This window comes from Medicago sativa, chromosome 6 (assembly GCF_051527215.1).
Source record: "Medicago sativa cultivar Bolivia chromosome 6, Bolivia_mono, whole genome shotgun sequence".
Classification (NCBI taxonomy): Eukaryota; Viridiplantae; Streptophyta; class Magnoliopsida; order Fabales; family Fabaceae; genus Medicago; species Medicago sativa.
Genome location: NC_140754.1, coordinates 17864295 through 17883209, shown reverse-complemented (window position 1 = coordinate 17883209; position 18915 = coordinate 17864295). Strand labels below are relative to the sequence as shown.

General features: G+C 33.5%; 1 protein-coding gene and 4 long non-coding RNA genes across 6 annotated transcripts; 2 read left to right on the top strand and 3 right to left on the bottom strand.

The window, feature by feature from the left end:
* Positions 1-7904: 7904 nt before the first annotated feature.
* LOC146913342 (uncharacterized) lies at positions 7905-10944 on the top strand. Of its 2 annotated transcripts, XR_015013428.1 has the most exons (4): positions 7905-8195; positions 8710-8858; positions 9840-9964; positions 10318-10944. It is a non-coding gene; the product is annotated as an uncharacterized LOC146913342 (long non-coding RNA). The 2 variants fall into 2 exon arrangements; XR_015013427.1 differs by having other exon boundaries at positions 9840-10944.
* Positions 8954-10589, bottom strand: LOC146913343 (uncharacterized). Its single transcript, XR_015013429.1, has 4 exons — positions 10454-10589; positions 10000-10169; positions 9815-9873; positions 8954-9662 (listed from the first exon to the last, which is right to left on the bottom strand). It is a non-coding gene; the product is annotated as an uncharacterized LOC146913343 (long non-coding RNA).
* Positions 10945-11096: 152 nt separating the features above from the next.
* LOC146913341 (uncharacterized) lies at positions 11097-12732 on the bottom strand. Its single transcript, XR_015013424.1, has 4 exons — positions 12597-12732; positions 12143-12312; positions 11958-12016; positions 11097-11805 (listed from the first exon to the last, which is right to left on the bottom strand). It is a non-coding gene; the product is annotated as an uncharacterized LOC146913341 (long non-coding RNA).
* On the top strand, positions 11805-13087 carry LOC146913340 (uncharacterized). The gene is made up of 2 exons (XR_015013425.1): positions 11805-12107; positions 12461-13087. It is a non-coding gene; the product is annotated as an uncharacterized LOC146913340 (long non-coding RNA).
* Positions 13088-13428: 341 nt separating this feature from the next.
* Positions 13429-18648, bottom strand: LOC146913339 (uncharacterized). Its single transcript, XM_085720914.1, has one exon. The coding sequence runs from the start codon at positions 18646-18648 to the stop codon at positions 13429-13431; it is 5220 nt and encodes a 1739-aa protein (XP_085577040.1).
* Between the last annotated feature and the right edge of the window lie 267 nt (positions 18649-18915).

Here is an 18915-nt window from a genome sequence, read left to right as displayed (position 1 = left end):
AAAATCTAAAATGAGAAGCTGTTAAGAGCAGTTTCTCAAAAAATATTGTTGAAAAGATTGAACTAATTTTGTAACAAAAAATCGCTTTTATATTGTTGTATCTAAACAAACTAAATTATTTGTTTAAAAAAAATGATTTTTATTACGGTAAACAAACGCAACATAGATTCTGATTTTTCATAAAATCTCTAAAATATAATCTCTAAACTAGTTTATGTCAAAATCACTTTTATTTTAATATGTAAGAAATGAGCTCTAAGTACTTGTATTAGCAGTTGCGCGGATTATATTTGTTTTATATAATAAAAAATTTAACTGATACTAGTAAATAGTAATAAATAAGTTTTTAAAGATGACATAAAAAAATGACGTCTTAGCCTAAACGTTGGATTATGTTGAGTTGCAGCGGACATTCTGAAGAATGACATCTTAGGCGAAACATTGGATTTTACCGAGTCAGACAATCCGAAGAAGATTCTATCTAAAAGAATGACTTATTATTTTGTCAATGATGTATGAGAACAACCCAACGATGGTTCTATTAGAGAAGATACTTGGTATTATATTGTCGAAGACATTTCAGGTTATCCTCAAGAGGATTATGTTCAAGAATAAAAACGTTATTATATTATGTGTCAAGGAGAATAGTCGTCCTCCAACAGGATGGTTCAAAAATATACTCTACTTTCATGGTAACATATCTAATTAGTCGTCCCCCATTTTAAGATTCGACAATTTTGGTCCTCCATATTTTTAAACTATAAAAATCTTATATGTGACAAATTTTTAGAGGACTAATAAATATGTAATTGAATTTAATTTGTAGCGTTTGTTTGATAAAATATATTGTTGAATTGATTCTTAGATGTGAACTAGTATTCTAGGTATAATAGCAACTATTAATCTACGTATAATTGCAACTATTAATCCTTTGAGTCGAGTAGAATTGCATTGAGTGCCAATGTATAATTTATGCAGGGGCCGGGGTTCGAACCCCGAACACCCCATTTCTTCACATTTAATTGTATGAATTGTATGAGCTCCAACTATTAGGCTACTTGACAAAAAAAAAATTGCATTGAGTGACAAAATTCTCTTGAAGAGATCTAAGCTGCATTGAATTTGAATTCAGTACCTCTAGTTAGATATTTTTAATTAATAATTATTCGAAAATGCTAACCAATGTCCCGATACAACATTTAAAAGGTCAAAAGAATTAACTTTTTAATAAAAAAATGTTGTAATTATGATTTATTTTTTTGATGTGAATAGAGCATTCTTTGCGTGCAACAGCTGCAAAGACTAATCATTTGAGTCAGGTAGGACCACAATGGTTCGAAAAACTCTCCCTCAAGATATTTAACAATGTTACATTCTCATGGTTGAATTATCAACTTGTTACGACTCTGACCATTGTTTGACTTATATTTTTAAAACAAATTTTTCTTTTATGTATATTACTTAAACAATATCTCAGAGACACTTATCAACATAATCCATAATTATTGTTGTTTCAATTAAGATTGTGAGTGTAAAATTAACTGAAAAAGTGATAACTTTTTTTTACTAACAAAGTGATATGTATCCTATCAAATTTGAAGAACTATAGCCAGGGTACTTAAATTTTAAGAAATTTCATTGCATTGCTTCATTTAAAATCTCTTTATATTAAAATATTTTGTTTAGATTATTAAAATTTTCATTCTTTGTTTCCTATCAATCGAAAGGCTTGTTCGTTCGTGGTCGACCTTTTGCTCTAGGAGCATATCATTATTTGGGCGAAAAATTGGTGACATTGATTTGACACGATTCACATTTTATAAAGTAAAAAATGAATTTCAAATTCTCTGTTATGAAATGACGAGATACTGCAGAATTGTATTGTAACAGGACAAGAGTATGTTGTAATTGATTCACACCACGGCGACTGTAATTCACAACACAAAATCCTTAACATCCGAAATCGTGAAATCCTTAACGTAACCTGAATCGCAGCCGTTATTTTAAAGCCATGTGTATCCTACTTTGGTTGTCATATATATCTTCTAGAATCCAAGCAGGTAGCATAATCTCAATCAACAAAACCAACAACATTTCCAATATGTCATCATGCCTTGAATATAGTAATTCAACTTCATATGTTCCTTTTCAAATATATGAAGATCCATTTCATAGCCTCCCAATGTAGTTTTCCTTGATTTTCTATGTACCTACTCAGCAAACTCATGGCATAAGCCAACTTTAGCCTAGTGCAAATCATTGCATACATGACATTGCCTACTATATATTTTTGTATAAGGAACCTTCTTTATAAATATATGGACCATCTTCTCATTTGTCTTTGGTGTATCATTATTAGAAAGTTTGGAATGTGTTATGCCATAGGATTCATCACTATACATTAGATTGATCCATATTGAACTTCTTCAAAACCTTAGATATATAGTCCTTTTGGTTGATGAATAAGGTTATCTTGGATTTATCCCATGTGATCTGCATAACTATAATCTTGTTGCAATCAACTATGTGATCTTCCAACCTTTTTCCTATTATCATCTTAAATGGATAAAATATATACAGGTTCTCCAATTTGAGCCAAATCGTAGAAGCATTCTTCTCCTTTGAGACTTCTCTAAGAACCTTGTCTCACAAAGAAAGAATCAAGGCATTATGGGCTTTATCAAGCATCTCATTCTCCTTGTTAGATAATGTGGCTGACATTTTTGCTTCACCTAAGTGCCTCTTCGATATCTTGTTCGACCATGAACACCCTTGCCTTCATTTTCAGCAGGCTGAAATCATGGTCTGCATTTCTAGATATTGAAATTCGCAGAGATGTAGAGTAAGCCACAAACAGCGACAATCAACAACAAAATGATGACCTACAACAACAAACACCGTAGTGAAATATTGTTACATTGGCGATGATTTATCGTGATATAGGCATATGAAGTGTGGGGAGATAAGATTGATTAATAACTATTAGATAATCAATTGTGATTAAATAAGTTACAGAAAAATTCATGTGTTCACTATTCTCACAATCTATCCACTTCAATCTCCGTAACTATATGTTTTGCACACATTTGTGTTTAAATTTTAGAGATACATCATCATAAAATCATATCCACTATTAATTATGCGAATGTTGCAAATCAAATTGATTTATGATCAATCACCTTTCTGGTTCAAATGGATAAATTCCAATTTTTGATACCAAGTGGAAGTAGTCATCCATAGTTGAGTAGGAAACGAAGACCAAAGTAGGATAAAAAAGAGAATTGATATAAAGATACATTCTTATATCTAACTAGTAACATACCCGTGCATCCGCACGGGTACTGGTTGGTCGTGGATGATTTTTGGTAGTTAGAACTTGACATTATGCATTTGTTAACATTTTAAATTTAGACCATTTAAAAGTTAATTATTATTAACTTTGTCCCATAAATAAAAGTTAGTTTAGGAATGACAACTTATCCCGTGCATTTGAGTTAATTCCTAAATTATATTAGTGAGAACTTTTGAAGTGCGTGATAGTTTAATTTAAGACAAATACTATGGTACATTCAAAAATTCGAGTGTCCTGCTACACCAAGTTCATAAATTAATAGTTAAATAAATTTTTTAAGAATTTTTTATTTCTATCATTTATATTTATAATAACTAAATCTTATTTACTCAAAATGTCAATGAAATAAAATTTTATTTTTCTAAATTTTTTATACTCATAATGAAAAATATTGATTATTTTTTACGATATTGACAACTTGTCTCATGTATCAAAGTTAATTTAACCAGTAACAACTCATCCCGTGCATTTGAATTCATTATGAAATTTTATTACTGAAAACTTGTCAAGTTGATGATAATTTAATTTAATCAATGTCAACTTCTCTTGTACATTTTCTTAATGATAAATTGTCTTATGCAAGATAGTTCTATTTAATCAATGCCAATTTCTCCAATGCATTTTAGTTATTTTTGAGCTCTTAATCGATGCCCAATTATCTTGTCCAATTTAGTTGATGAACGTTCAACGTCATTGCAAAATTGAAGTAAGGTGATATTCTAAATAGTCGAAAACTCTTTTATAAATAACAATTTGTCTCGTGAATCAGGGTTAGTGTAGTCTATGACAACTGATCCCGTCCTTTGAATTAACTTTTAAATTTTAGTCAATGCCCACATTCCCCATGCATTTCAGTTATTAACTAAATTTAGTCAAAGTCCACTTATTCCGTCCACTTTTGTTGATGATGATGCAATATAATTTTAGAATTGAAGTTAGGTGATATTCCAAATAGTATAAACACTTTAGCATGACCAACTTTTTCATAAACGACAGTTTGTCCCATATATCAAAGTTAGTTTACCCAGTGAGAACTTATCTCGTGCATTTGAGTTAATTCTTAAATTATATTAGAGAAAACTTTTGAAGTGCATGATGGTTTAATTTAAGGCAAATACTATAGTACAACAAAAAATTATAGTGTCCCGGTACACCAAGTTCATAAACTAATAGTTAAATCATTTTTTTAAGAGTTTTTGTTTTCTTTCGTGTATATATATATATATATATATATATATATATATATATATATATATATATATATTATAATAATTAAATCTTATTTATAAAAATGACAAAGAAATAAAATTTATTTTTTTTGAATTTTTATTACTCATAACGAAAAAAATTGATTATTTATTTCTATATTGACTACTTGTCTCGTGCATTTGAGTTCATTCTGAAAATTGATTAGTGAAAACTTGTCAAGTTCATGGTAGTTTAATTTAATCAATGTCAACTTCTCTTGTGCAATTTCTTAGTGACAACTTGTCATGTGGAAGATAGTTCTATTTAATCAATGTCAATTTATCCCATGCAATTTAGTTATTTTTGAACTTTTAGTCAATTCCCAATTATCTTGGCCATTATAGTTTATAACCGCTCAATGTCATTGTAGAATTGAAGTAAGGTGCTATTATAAACGGTAGAAACTCTTTTATAAATGACAATTTGTCCCGTGAATCAGGGTTAGTGTAGTCAATGACAACTTATTCCGTCCGTTTGATTTAACTTTGAAATTTAAGTCAATCCCATACATTTCAGTTATTAACTAAATTTAGTGGAAGTCTACTTATTTCGTCCATTTTTGTTGATGAGGATGCAATATAATTGTAAAATTGAAGTTTGATGATATTCCAAATAGTATAAATGACAGTTTGTCCCGTATATCAAAGTTAGTTTAGTCAATGAAAACTTATCCCGTGCATTTGAGCTAATTCTAAAATTATATTAGTGAAAACTTTTGAAATGCATGATAGTTTAATTTAAGGCAAATACTATAGTGCACACGAAATTTTAAGTGTCTCGGTACACAAAGTTCATAAATTAATAGTTAAATCATTTTTTTAAGGTTTATTTTTCTCTATCATTTATATTGATAATAACGAAATCTTATTTACTCAAAATGTCAACCTCAATAAAATTTAATTTTTTTATACTCATAATGAAAAATATTGATTATATTTTGTGATATTGACTACTTGTCTCGTGTATCAGAGTTAGTTTAGCTAGTGACAACTTATCCCGTGCATTTGAGTTCATTTTGAAATTTTATTAGTGAAAACTTGTCAAGTTCATGGTAGTTTAATTTAATCAACGTCAACTACTCTTGTGCAATTTCTTAGTGACAGATTGTCATGTGCAAGATAGTTGTATTTAATCAATGTCAATTTATCCCACGTAATTTAGTTATTTTTGAACTTTTAGTCGATTCCCAATTATCATGGCCATTTTAGGTGATGATTGTTCAATGTCATTGTAGAATTGAAGTAAGGTGCTATTCTAAACGGTAGAAAACTCTTTTATAAATGACAACTTGTCCCGTGAATCAGGGTTAGTGTAGTCAATGACAATTTATCCCGTCCATATGATTTAACTTTGAAATTTTAGTAAATGCCCACATTTCCCATGCATTTCAGTTATTAACTAAATTTAGTGCAATTCCACTTCTTTCCTCCATTTTTGTTGATGAGATGCAATATAATTGTAGAATTGAAGTTAGGTGATATTCCAAATAATATAAACACTTTGGTAGGACTAATTTTTTTATAAACGACAGTTTATCTCGTATATCAAAGTTAGTTTAGTCAATGAGAACTTGTCCCGTGCATTTGAGTTAATTCTTAAATTATAGTAGTAAATATTTTTGAAGTGCATGATAGTTTAATTTAAGTCAAATAGTTAAGAGTGTATCAAAGTTATAGTTTTGTCAGTGATAACTTATCTCGTGCATTTGAGTTCGGTACAAAATATTTTTGCTGAAAACTTGTCAAGTTCATGATAGTTTAATTTAATCAATGTTAACTTATCCTGTGTATTTTTTTAATGACAGCTTGTCTTGTGCAAGATAGTTGTATTTAATCAATGTCAATTTCTCTCATGTATTTTAGTTATTTTTTAACTTTTAGTCAATGCCCACTCATCTTGTCCATTTTAGTTGATGAGCGTCAAATGTGATTGTAGAATTGAAGGAAGGTGATTCTAAACAGTAGAAACTCTGTTATAAATGAAAATTTGTCCAGTCAATCAGGGTTGGTGTAGTCAATGACAACTTATCTTGTCCGTTTCAAATAACTTTGAAATTTTAGTCGATGCCCATTGTTCCCATGCATTTCAGCTATTAACCAAATTTAGTCAAAGTACACATATTTCGTCCATTTTTGTTGATGAGGATACAATATAATTGTAGAATTGAAGTGAGATGATATTCCAAATAGCATAAACATTTTAGTAGGACCGGATTTTTTTATAAACGATAGCTTGTCCAGTGTATCAAAGTTAGCTTAGTCAACGACAGTTTATCCCGTGCATTTGAGTTTATTCTTAAATTATATTAGTGAAAACTTTCGAAGTACATGATAGTTTAATTTAAGGCAAATACTATGTTACACCCAAAAATTGAAGTGTCCCGGTACACCAAGATTTTAATTTAATAGTTAAATCATTTTTATTAAGAATTTTTTTGTCTTTCATTTATATTTGTAATAATTAAATCTAATTTACTAAAAATATCAACGAAGTAAAATTTAATTTGTCTGAATTTTTATTACTAATAATGAAAAACATTTTATTATTTTTTACGATATTGACTACTTGTCTCGTGTATCAAAGTTAGTTTAGCCAGTGATAACTTATCTCGTGCATTTTAGTTCATTTTGAATTTTAATTGCTGAAAACTTGTCAAGTCTATAATAATTTAATTTAATCAATGTCAACTTCTCTTGTGCATTTTCTTAATGACAACTTATCTTGTGCAAGATAGTTATATTTAATCAATGTCAATTTCTCCCATGCATTTTCAGTTATTTTTGAACTTTTAGTCGATACCCAATTATCTTGCAGGGACGAAATACCTATTTAAGCCTAATAAGAATGTGAAGTAGCATTTAGTTATCAATAGTATTAGTACTTCGGTTGATAATAGTAATATAATTGTAAATAATTAAATTTCACAATTGATTACTTTTTATTTTGAAAGAAAGAGTTTTTATTACTTAAATTGGAATGGATCTTTTTTTTCTTAATATAAATAATTAAATTTCACAATTAATTACTTTTTATTTTGAAAGAAAGAGTTTTTATTACTTAAATTGGCATAGATCTTTTTTTTCCTAATATAAATGCCATTGATTTTTTTAACGGAAACCATAGTTGACATTGATTTATAATATTAAAACACAAACACTTATACATGTAAAATTAAATTTCCTTAAAAAAAAGAAAATGTACGTAAAAAATAAGCTGCAGATGACTCCTCAATCCTCACCCACACATTTTATATTTATTTTATTTTTTTCTTTTATACCTTTAACTCACACCACACAGACAAACACATTGAATTTTACTTTTCTCTCTCTTCCTCCTCACTTATCAGAACGTTCTCTCTTCTCCAAACAACCATGGCCACCTCTCTTCTTCTTCCATGGGCTGTGGCCGCGCCCCACCACCATTTGGCCTCCAATGTCCATTACAACACTACCATTCTCACTATATCATCTTTTATTTTCCTCTCATATGTTCCTTTTTTCAAAACCATAATACTGACACTGTAGCACCGCCGCCAAAACACCATTTTCGATCTCATGCATGGGGTTTAGGACAACAGATCTGGAACCTTCATCATGTAAGCTCTCTGTTAGACCTATTTCATCATGATTTAGGCACTAATCCGCATGACTTCTTCACTCACATGCAACAACAACAAAACAACAAATAAAACTCTAGATTTTGGATCTAAACTTTCTTGGATATGAATTTTCTTTTTACAAAATCTTGATCAAAACTTCATCTTATTTATTTTGTGTTTTTTATTTTATTTTTCTGAATTTTAAGTGTGGATTATTTTTTTATTTTTTTTTAAACAGAAGACTCAGGCTCTAGTGTATGGTGTTGGACTGTTCAATTTTATTTAAGCACTAAACTTTCTTATTAAATCTTGAGACTAAAATCTAAACCTAAACTAATAAAAGATGTTGTTTTTTCAAAAATAAAATGAGGAAAAATATTTGTATGTTATATTCTGGTGTTTGAGACCTTAACCCTTGTCTAGTTCAAATATGAGATTATTGATATCACTGAGATAATTTGTGTTTTGTGTTGCATAGATTGTTTTAATCCTTTATTTCCCTTCATTGCAGATACTATGCTTGACCCTGAGATTCTTTTCAATCTAAATCCCATGTTCTGACTGACCCTCACATTTTGTCTCTGATTTTGCTTCTATGTTTGAAATCACCATTGTTTATTAGTAGTAATGGCATGAATTTATATTCCGGTTAATGCTATTGTAAGTTCTCCTCCTTCTTTTTCTCTCTTCTGTACTACCATATGCTTTTTGGTCTGAAGTTTAATTGAAATCGAATACAAATTTCATCCCACACATTATACCAAAAAATATAATTATCACCACTCAATTTTTTTGTCATAAATCCCAACTATTTTTTATTCAAACTAAAAAAGAAAGTTTTTTTTTATCACACATCAGATTACTCTCATGTGATATGTCATAACATTTAACCACACATCAATGACAAATCAACTATTCATTTTTTTTTACCCAAACAAATTCATCTCCCTCATCTCTTTTTATGCTTTCTTCTTCTTCACCATAAACCACCAACACAGGCCAGTGGCCACCTTCCGGACACACCACAACCTCCTTGATGCAACCTTTATTAAAAAAACAACCACATATTATTCATCACCTCATTACTAAAATCAATTTTTCAAAAAGAGATATTCATCACAACATTTAATATATAATGCTAACTAAATATAGTGTTCCTCATCTACCAAAAAAAAATGTTTTTTTTAATGAAGTGTTCTAAAAAACTAATACTGTTTTTTGTACACTAAATACAATTAGTAGATAATTACATTTAACACACGCCATTTCCTTAAAATATAATAATTTGTATACACATCACAACTACACTTTTTTCTTATGTATTTATCTTCTTCATTTCTTAAAAACAATATAAAATCACACAAGAATATACTAATCAAACTCTTCTCGGTTTTCCTTTATCTTGTATTTAAGCATCTCTTTCTTTGTAGTTTGTTAAAGTGATAAGAACATCATTCAACTTTCCTGCAAAATTTAATATTTTTCAATCTTATTAGCAACATACAAGACACTGATACATCATTTCCAGCAAGAATTTTATACTTAAGCTGGTTATTTATTTTGTTGAGGATTTCTGTACTAAACTAATTAATTTGTTTTTCTCTTCATTTACTTACTGATGTCTCCTATATTTTTGTGTAGTTTGCTGAAGAGTCAAGAACTCTATTCAACTTTCCTGCAAAAACATTTATAGATCAAAATATTGTAGTTGAAGGAAGATAAATACAAATAACAAAGAATAGGTACATGTATTTTTTGAAAAAGAGGTACATGTTCGATTATGAAAGAGTAAATTACTTACTGGTGTCTTCTTTCTTTGTTTGAAGTTTGCTGAAGAGAATCACTTTTTTACCTCTGGTGTTTTCTTTCCATATAGTCACATCTTAGAAGATCTTGTATTCATCTTCATTTTTTCATTGTTCTTGCTCTTTGATAGTAATATCCATCGACTTTATTTCTTCTCTCTTGTTTCTGTCAAAAAAAGAAAAAAGAAAAGTAATTTTTTTTTAAGAACATAAGTATTTTGAAAAAGATTTAAAATAATACAAATCTCTATTATTAGTTTGAATATGAATATTGTTCGGTATATTTTGAAAATAATTTTGTTATGTTCATGCAGATGAAAAATAGAAGCTTAATTCTTGTTTTAAGATGATGATAAAAAGGACATAAAGAATAAAGAAGACAAGCTTGCAAAGAGAAATACTTAAAGAAGGATGAATACAATTTTGCATAGAAAAGAAAGAGTTTGTTACCTTACTGGTGTTCTTCCTTTATCGGTGTGGTGTTCTTCATCAATAAAAAAAAAAGTAAACGTTCCTACAAAAAAATAAGAAAAGAAAATGAAGATTAGAAAAGTGGAGAAGATGATGCAATATAGGTAAGAAAAAGGGAGAGAAAGAAGTAGAAAATTGTGACCGAGTATAGCATCTTATATAATAAAGTATTGAAATTTGAAATTTAAATTTGAAATTTAAATTTGAAAATTTGGCTCCCAACATTTGAAATTGGTATTAGTGATGCATTGAGAAGAGTGTAGTAGTTGATTGATGATGTAAAGTCTGACTTTGTACTTTGTCACAAGCAAAGGTGAACTTTTTAGTTGTAATAGGATGAGCACGTCAGTTTTTTAGTTGGATTGCAGGTGATTTTTTTCTATGAAGAGCAATGTAACTAAACTGAATTAAAAGTCATTATTTAGTTGCAAAAAGTAATATTAAGACAAAATTTACCCTTAAAAGGGCGACGTGGCAATCATTCATTAAAGGGCAGAAAGTTATTTTCCACAGCATAAAATGCTATTGTAAGTTCTCCTCCTTCTTTTTCTCTCTTCTGTACTACCATATGCTTTTTGGTCTGAAGTTTAATTGAAATCGAATACAAATTTCATCCCACACATTATACCAAAAAATATAATTATCACCACTCAATTTTTTTGTCATAAATCCCAACTATTTTTTATTCAAACTAAAAAAGAAAGTTTTTTTTTATCACACATCAGATTACTCTCATGTGATATGTCATAACATTTAACCACACATCAATGACAAATCAACTATTCATTTTTTTTTACCCAAACAAATTCATCTCCCTCATCTCTTTTTATGCTTTCTTCTTCTTCACCATAAACCACCAACACAGGCCAGTGGCCACCTTCCGGACACACCACAACCTCCTTGATGCAACCTTTATTAAAAAAACAACCACATATTATTCATCACCTCATTACTAAAATCAATTTTTCAAAAAGAGATATTCATCACAACATTTAATATATAATGCTAACTAAATATAGTGTTCCTCATCTACCAAAAAAAAATGTTTTTTTTAATGAAGTGTTCTAAAAAACTAATACTGTTTTTTGTACACTAAATACAATTAGTAGATAATTACATTTAACACACGCCATTTCCTTAAAATATAATAATTTGTATACACATCACAACTACACTTTTTTCTTATGTATTTATCTTCTTCATTTCTTAAAAACAATATAAAATCACACAAGAATATACTAATCAAACTCTTCTCGGTTTTCCTTTATCTTGTATTTAAGCATCTCTTTCTTTGTAGTTTGTTAAAGTGATAAGAACATCATTCAACTTTCCTGCAAAATTTAATATTTTTCAATCTTATTAGCAACATACAAGACACTGATACATCATTTCCAGCAAGAATTTTATACTTAAGCTGGTTATTTATTTTGTTGAGGATTTCTGTACTAAACTAATTAATTTGTTTTTCTCTTCATTTACTTACTGATGTCTCCTATATTTTTGTGTAGTTTGCTGAAGAGTCAAGAACTCTATTCAACTTTCCTGCAAAAACATTTATAGATCAAAATATTGTAGTTGAAGGAAGATAAATACAAATAACAAAGAATAGGTACATGTATTTTTTGAAAAAGAGGTACATGTTCGATTATGAAAGAGTAAATTACTTACTGGTGTCTTCTTTCTTTGTTTGAAGTTTGCTGAAGAGAATCACTTTTTTACCTCTGGTGTTTTCTTTCCATATAGTCACATCTTAGAAGATCTTGTATTCATCTTCATTTTTTCATTGTTCTTGCTCTTTGATAGTAATATCCATCGACTTTATTTCTTCTCTCTTGTTTCTGTCAAAAAAAGAAAAAAGAAAAGTAATTTTTTTTTAAGAACATAAGTATTTTGAAAAAGATTTAAAATAATACAAATCTCTATTATTAGTTTGAATATGAATATTGTTCGGTATATTTTGAAAATAATTTTGTTATGTTCATGCAGATGAAAAATAGAAGCTTAATTCTTGTTTTAAGATGATGATAAAAAGGACATAAAGAATAAAGAAGACAAGCTTGCAAAGAGAAATACTTAAAGAAGGATGAATACAATTTTGCATAGAAAAGAAAGAGTTTGTTACCTTACTGGTGTTCTTCCTTTATCGGTGTGGTGTTCTTCATCAATAAAAAAAAAAGTAAACGTTCCTACAAAAAAATAAGAAAAGAAAATGAAGATTAGAAAAGTGGAGAAGATGATGCAATATAGGTAAGAAAAAGGGAGAGAAAGAAGTAGAAAATTGTGACCGAGTATAGCATCTTATATAATAAAGTATTGAAATTTGAAATTTAAATTTGAAATTTAAATTTGAAAATTTGGCTCCCAACATTTGAAATTGGTATTAGTGATGCATTGAGAAGAGTGTAGTAGTTGATTGATGATGTAAAGTCTGACTTTGTACTTTGTCACAAGCAAAGGTGAACTTTTTAGTTGTAATAGGATGAGCACGTCAGTTTTTTAGTTGGATTGCAGGTGATTTTTTTCTATGAAGAGCAATGTAACTAAACTGAATTAAAAGTCATTATTTAGTTGCAAAAAGTAATATTAAGACAAAATTTACCCTTAAAAGGGCGACGTGGCAATCATTCATTAAAGGGCAGAAAGTTATTTTCCACAGCATAAGATGTTCTTATATTAAGAAGGATAAACATGCATAATCTGATGGATTCTTCTATTACTACTAACAATAAGCTAGATTGAATAACTAAAATATTGCAAGACATTCACTAAAATTAAACATAAGGAAGGAAAGACAGAGATAAAAGACAATATTCAATTCATTCATGAAATTTAGGGTTGTAGCTGCAGCCTACATTTATAGGGGAAATTAGGACATAAGATATTACATGTCTACCCCTGTAGGGAATTCAAATGACTACTAAAGATAAAAGGACCAAAGCTGCGGTCCAACAAGCTTATTTTGTAACGAATCCTTTTAGCCAAAAAGGCTTCTTAGTGTTCCTCTTCCCATTTAGGCCCAAGTGCCTATCAATACTCTGGGGGTCCAAAAGAACCTTGTCCTCAAGGTTCGGGTTACCCATGGTTGAAGGATCCGGGTCGGTTTGATTGTGGGCCAGTGCAGATAGGGGAGAGGGTTGACGTGGCAGGGCAGTATTGGTTGGAGACGATTTCGAGTGGGTAGGGATATTTGTGGGGTTTGGTTTTCCAAGGTTAAAATCTGACCGTTTGTTGGAAAGTATCATGGAAGGTTGAGATGTAGATCTAGAATCAGAAGAAATAGCTTTAGTAGGTCTCATTTGAGTACTTTCTTCTATTCTGTACTTAGGTTGAGCAGAGTGTTGGGTTTGGGAGTTGAGAGCTGCAGTAGTATCCTGGGAAAATTTGTCTGTCGGAACCAAGAAGTTTTCTGTGTCTGTTGTGTTCAACGGTTTAAAATGTTTGAGAGGGTCTGCGCCATGATAAGGACGGAGTAAGGAGACGTGAAAGACAGGGTGGACCTTTGAAGATTCAGGTAAATCCAGTTCGTATGCCACCTCTCCGATGCGGCGGCGGATCTGGAAGGGACCACAGTATCGCTGGGCGAGCTTCTGCGATGACCGGCGTTGGACCGTGTGCTGCCGGTAAGGCCTCAAACGAAGTAAGACCCAGCTTCCTTCAGGAAAGGTGCAGTGACTCCTTTTTTTGTTTGCTTGATCCTGCATACTCTGCCTTGTTCTCTTCAGATTGTTGTGAAGTGATCTGAGAAGTTGTTTCCTCTGTTGTAGACTTGCATCCAAGGAAACAATGGTGGTGGAACCAGGAGTGTAGTCTGGAATTGTGGGAGGGTGGCGACCATATAATGCTTGGAATGGGCTCATTTGAATAGAGGAATGGAAAGCTGTGTTGTGCCAGAATTCAGCAAGGTGGAGATAGTTGTACCACTGGCGTGGGTGTTCACTGGTGAAACACCGTAAGTAAGCTTCCAAGCAGCGATTCACAACTTCGGATTGGCCATCAGTTTCCGGGTGGTATGCGGTGCTGTAGCGGAGTGTGGTGCCTTGTAGGTGGAAAAGTTCTTTCCAAAAAGAGCTGAGAAAGAGCGGGTCTCTGTCTGAAATGATGGATTTTGGAATGCCATGGAGGCGGCTGACTTCGACAGAAAATCGGCGAGCCAGGTCTGTTGCTGTATATTTGGTGGGTAAGGCAAGGAAATGGACAAATTTGGTTAGTCTGTCGCAGATGACCCAAATGGTGGTGTGGCCAAATGAATTAGGGAGGTGAGTTATAAAGTCCATGGTAAGATCTTCCCATACCTTGTTTGGAATAGGAAGGGGTTGGAGTAACCCTTGTTTTTTCTTTGGCAGGTACTTGTTGTGTTGGCAGGTTGAGCAATTTTTGATGAAGAGTTTGAGGTCCTTTGTAATGCCTGGCCAGTAAAAGGAAGAGGAGATCCGTGCTAAAGATGGTTTCAAACCAGAGTGGCCACTGATAGGAGTGGAGTGGTATTCATGGAGCAGGGCCTGACGAAGAGCTGGAATATCAGGTATGTAGATTTTGTTGTTGTAGTATAGAAGACCCTGGACAATTCTCATTCCATCTGATTCTGACTCATTCTTTTCATATTTTTGCATGAGTTGCTGTCCTGCATCTTCTGTGGTGTAAAACTTCTTGAGCTGACTGCAAATATCTGGAATTGGAGATGACAGAGCCATAAGTAACACTGGATCAGAGGTAAATTTTCTGCTTAATGCGTCTGCGACTTGGTTTGACTTGCCGGGCTTGTAGAAAATTTCGAAATTGAACCCTTGTAGTTTAGAGGTCCATTTCTGTTGTTCCGGTGTCTGAATGCTTTGTGTTAATAGATTCTTAAGGCTTTTTTGGTCTGTGAAAATGTGAAAGTGCCTCCCAATCAAATATTGACGCCATTTTTTTACAGCTTCAGTTATGGCGAACATTTCCCGGACATAGACAGAAGAAGCTTGCATTCGAGGACACATTTTCTTGCTGAAGAAAGCCAAGGGATGTCCGGCCTGAGAGAGAACAGCACCGATAGCCACTGATGAAGCATCTGTTTCAACAACGAATGTTTGCGTGAAATCAGGAAGAGCAAGGACTGGCAGCTTTGTAATTTTTTCTTTTAAGCTTGTAAAGGCGTTTGTAGCCTCTGTATTCCAGCTGAATTTATTAGCCTTAAGTAAATCCGTGAGTGGCGCAGCTAACGTAGCATAATGGCGTACAAAGCGTCTATAGAATCCGGTGAGGCCTAAAAAACCGCGGAGAGCTGTTAGAGATCGTGGCTCCGGCCAGTCCAAAATGGCTTGAATCTTGTCGGAATCTGGTTCCACCCCTTTTTCCGAAATAACATGACCTAAATAATTGACAGTACTCACAGCGAAAACACATTTGGACAATTTAGCAACAAATTGGTTAGATTCCAGCAATTCAAAAATAATACGTAAATGAATCAAATGATCAGACATGTTTTGGCTGTAAATGAGGATATCATCAAAAAAAACTAAAACGAACCGACGTAAATACGGCCGTAAGAAGTCATTCATGGCTGATTGAAAAGTAGAAGGGGCATTTGATAACCCGAAAGGCATCACGAGGAATTCGTAATGGCCATCAAAAGTACGGAATGCTGTTTTGTGTGTGTCTTCCTTCGCCACTCGAATTTGGTGATAACCCGAGCGTAAGTCTATTTTAGTGAACACCTTTGCAAATCCTAGCTCATCAAGTAACTCATCGATAGTAGGAATAGGGAATCGATCCTTAATTGTGACCGCATTAAGGGCGCGATAGTCAACACAAAAGCGCCATGAGCCATCTTTTTTTCGCACTAAGAGAACAGGTGAAGAATAGGGGCTGTTACTAGGGATGATGATGCCTTCTTGTAGCATTTCTTGTATGAGGTTAGACATGGTTTCTTTTTGGGAGTGTGGATACCGGTAGGGCTTAACATTGATGGGAGTGGTGTTTGGAATAAGTGGAATATGGTGGTCGTGGGGACGTGATGGAGGTAAACCATGTGGTGGTTGGAAGATGTTGGGATAAGCTTGAAGAAGTAGTTGAACATCCGGGGATAGAGGTGGTTGAGGGGGGGTAACGGCCAAAGGAGAAGGTTTATTATCTGTGGGTAGGTTGGGGATAATTGAAAGGAGGTGTAAGGAAGCAATGGAGTCTGTTTTAATCATATGGCAAAACTGATGGTAAGTTGCAGTGCGAAGGGGTAGGGAGGTGTCTCCAGTGAGGGTGATTGTTTCATTATTGTGTTGGAAGGTAATTGAGGGTGTGGAGAAGTCAGCACAAATTGGGCCCAAAGTTTTTAACCATTCGATGCCGAGAACGACATCTGCACCTTGGATAGGTAGGAGGTAAAAAGGTAGGGAGAAAGTCTTAGTTTGGATAAATAAGGGGACATTGGGGCAACGTTGGTTACAGTGGATACGTGATCCATTTCCAACCATAACGGAAAAAGACGGACAAGGTGTTGTGGGAAGGTGAATATGGTGAGCTATGCGGGGCTGGAGAATGTTGTGTGTGCTACCCGAGTCAACAAGGACGACTACGGAGAGTTCACCAATTCTGGCTTGGAATCGTAGGGTTTGGGGGGAGGTTTGACCGGTAAGGGCTTGTGCAGAGAGGTAAAAGGAGGGTTCCTCAGAGTCAATGGTGATATCTGGTTCGGTTTCTGGCTCAGTAGTGGGAATGTCGATTGGATCATCTTCTAAAAGTAATAGAAATTTTGGTGTTGCACAACGGTGACCCGGAATAAATTTTTCGTCACAATTGAAACATAGCCCTTGTGCCCGGCGTTCTTGTAGTTGAGCTGTAGTCATTTTGCGGACGGGGGGGTTGGAAGATTGGGTTGGCTTGGGTGTGATAGGTGTGGAGGGTGATTTGTGAATGGAGGTGTTTGGGGAAAATGGAGTGGTGCGGTTAGTGTTATTCGGTGGATGTGATGAGTTTCTGAAAAACTTGGTTTTAGTGTCTTTGAGTTTGGACTCGAGCAGCTTAGAGAGCCCAATGGCTTCAGAGATTGTGTGAGGTTTGTGTACAGCAATCTCGTTTTGAATCTCAGAGTTGAGGCCGGAAATATAACAATTGAGGATAGCTTCTGGTGTTAGTCCTAGAACTCGGTTGCACAATCTTTCAAATTGGGTTTGATATTCTGAAACCGTGCCGGTTTGTCGCAACTTGAAGAGCTCAGCTTGGTGATTTTCATATGATGATGGTCCAAAACGCAGCTCCAGGTTTCGTGTGAATGAATCCCAGTCAGAGAGTTGATGATTATCGTACATCCACTTGAACCAGCTCAGGGCTTCTCCTTTCATATAGAAACTAACCATATGCAATCTGTGTTCTATAGGTATTTGGTAATAGAGGAAAAATTGGTCTGCTTGAAATAGCCAATCAAGAGGGGAGGAGCCATCAAAACTTAATAATTCCAGTTTGGGTGTTCGAATGGTGGGTTGGTGTTGGTATGGGTTATAAGGGTGTTGGGGTAGTTGTGTAGAACCCAGATTAGAAAGGGGTGAAGTGTGATAGTTGGGATACCGGTTATTACTGGAGTTGTAATGGTGTGATAATGGTGAAGAAAGAAACGGTGGTGGGGGTAGGAGTGTTTGTCGAAGTGGTTGTGTTATCAGAGGGGATGGTGTGGTTGTGGTGGTGAAGTGAGACTGAGCATGGGTTGTGTTGTAACGAAAGGGGGTGATAATTTGTGGTCCTATTGGTAATGATGTAGGGAGGGTTGTTGTTGTGGAAGCAATAGTTGGGGTTGGTAAGGGGGTTGTGGTGTGGGGGAGGGTGAATATAGGCATGTCTGGGATTCTAGTGGTGTGAGGGGTTTTGACCGTACCTGAGGAAGTTGCAGCCATTGAAGAAGGTACAGGCGTTGAGGTGGTTGTAGCCGCTGGTTGCCGGATTAACATTTGTTGCATCAGATCTGAGATCTGAGAAGAGATGGAGTCGAACCTTGCATCTTGTGAAATCGAACGGAGCTCCTGCCGGTTTTGTTGCTCATCGAGTTTTGAGTGCAGCAGGTTGAGCTGGTTTTCCATGTTCGTATTGACGGCAATGAAACGGCTATCTGTGTCGTCCCGGAGAGTTTGGACGGCGGTGGCAATGTGTTCATGAGTGCTTTGGAGGGCATCCTCAAGGTCTTTTGCGGTAGGGTTGGTTTTGGGAGGCATGGAGAGTGACAATGAAAGCACCAATTGATGGATTCTTCTATTACTACTAACAATAAGCTAGATTGAATAACTAAAATATTGCAAGACATTCACTAAAATTAAACATAAGGAAGGAAAGACAGAGATAAAAGACAATATTCAATTCATTCATGAAATTTAGGGTTGTAGCTGCAGCCTACATTTATAGGGGAAATTAGGACATAAGATATTACATGTCTACCCCTGTAGGGAATTCAAATGACTACTAAAGATAAAAGGACCAAAGCT

Coding starts and splice junctions, on each gene's coding strand:
- LOC146913339 (XM_085720914.1), bottom strand. CDS start 18,648: ATGCCTCCCAAAACCAACCCTACCGCAAAAGACCTTGAGGATGCCCTC.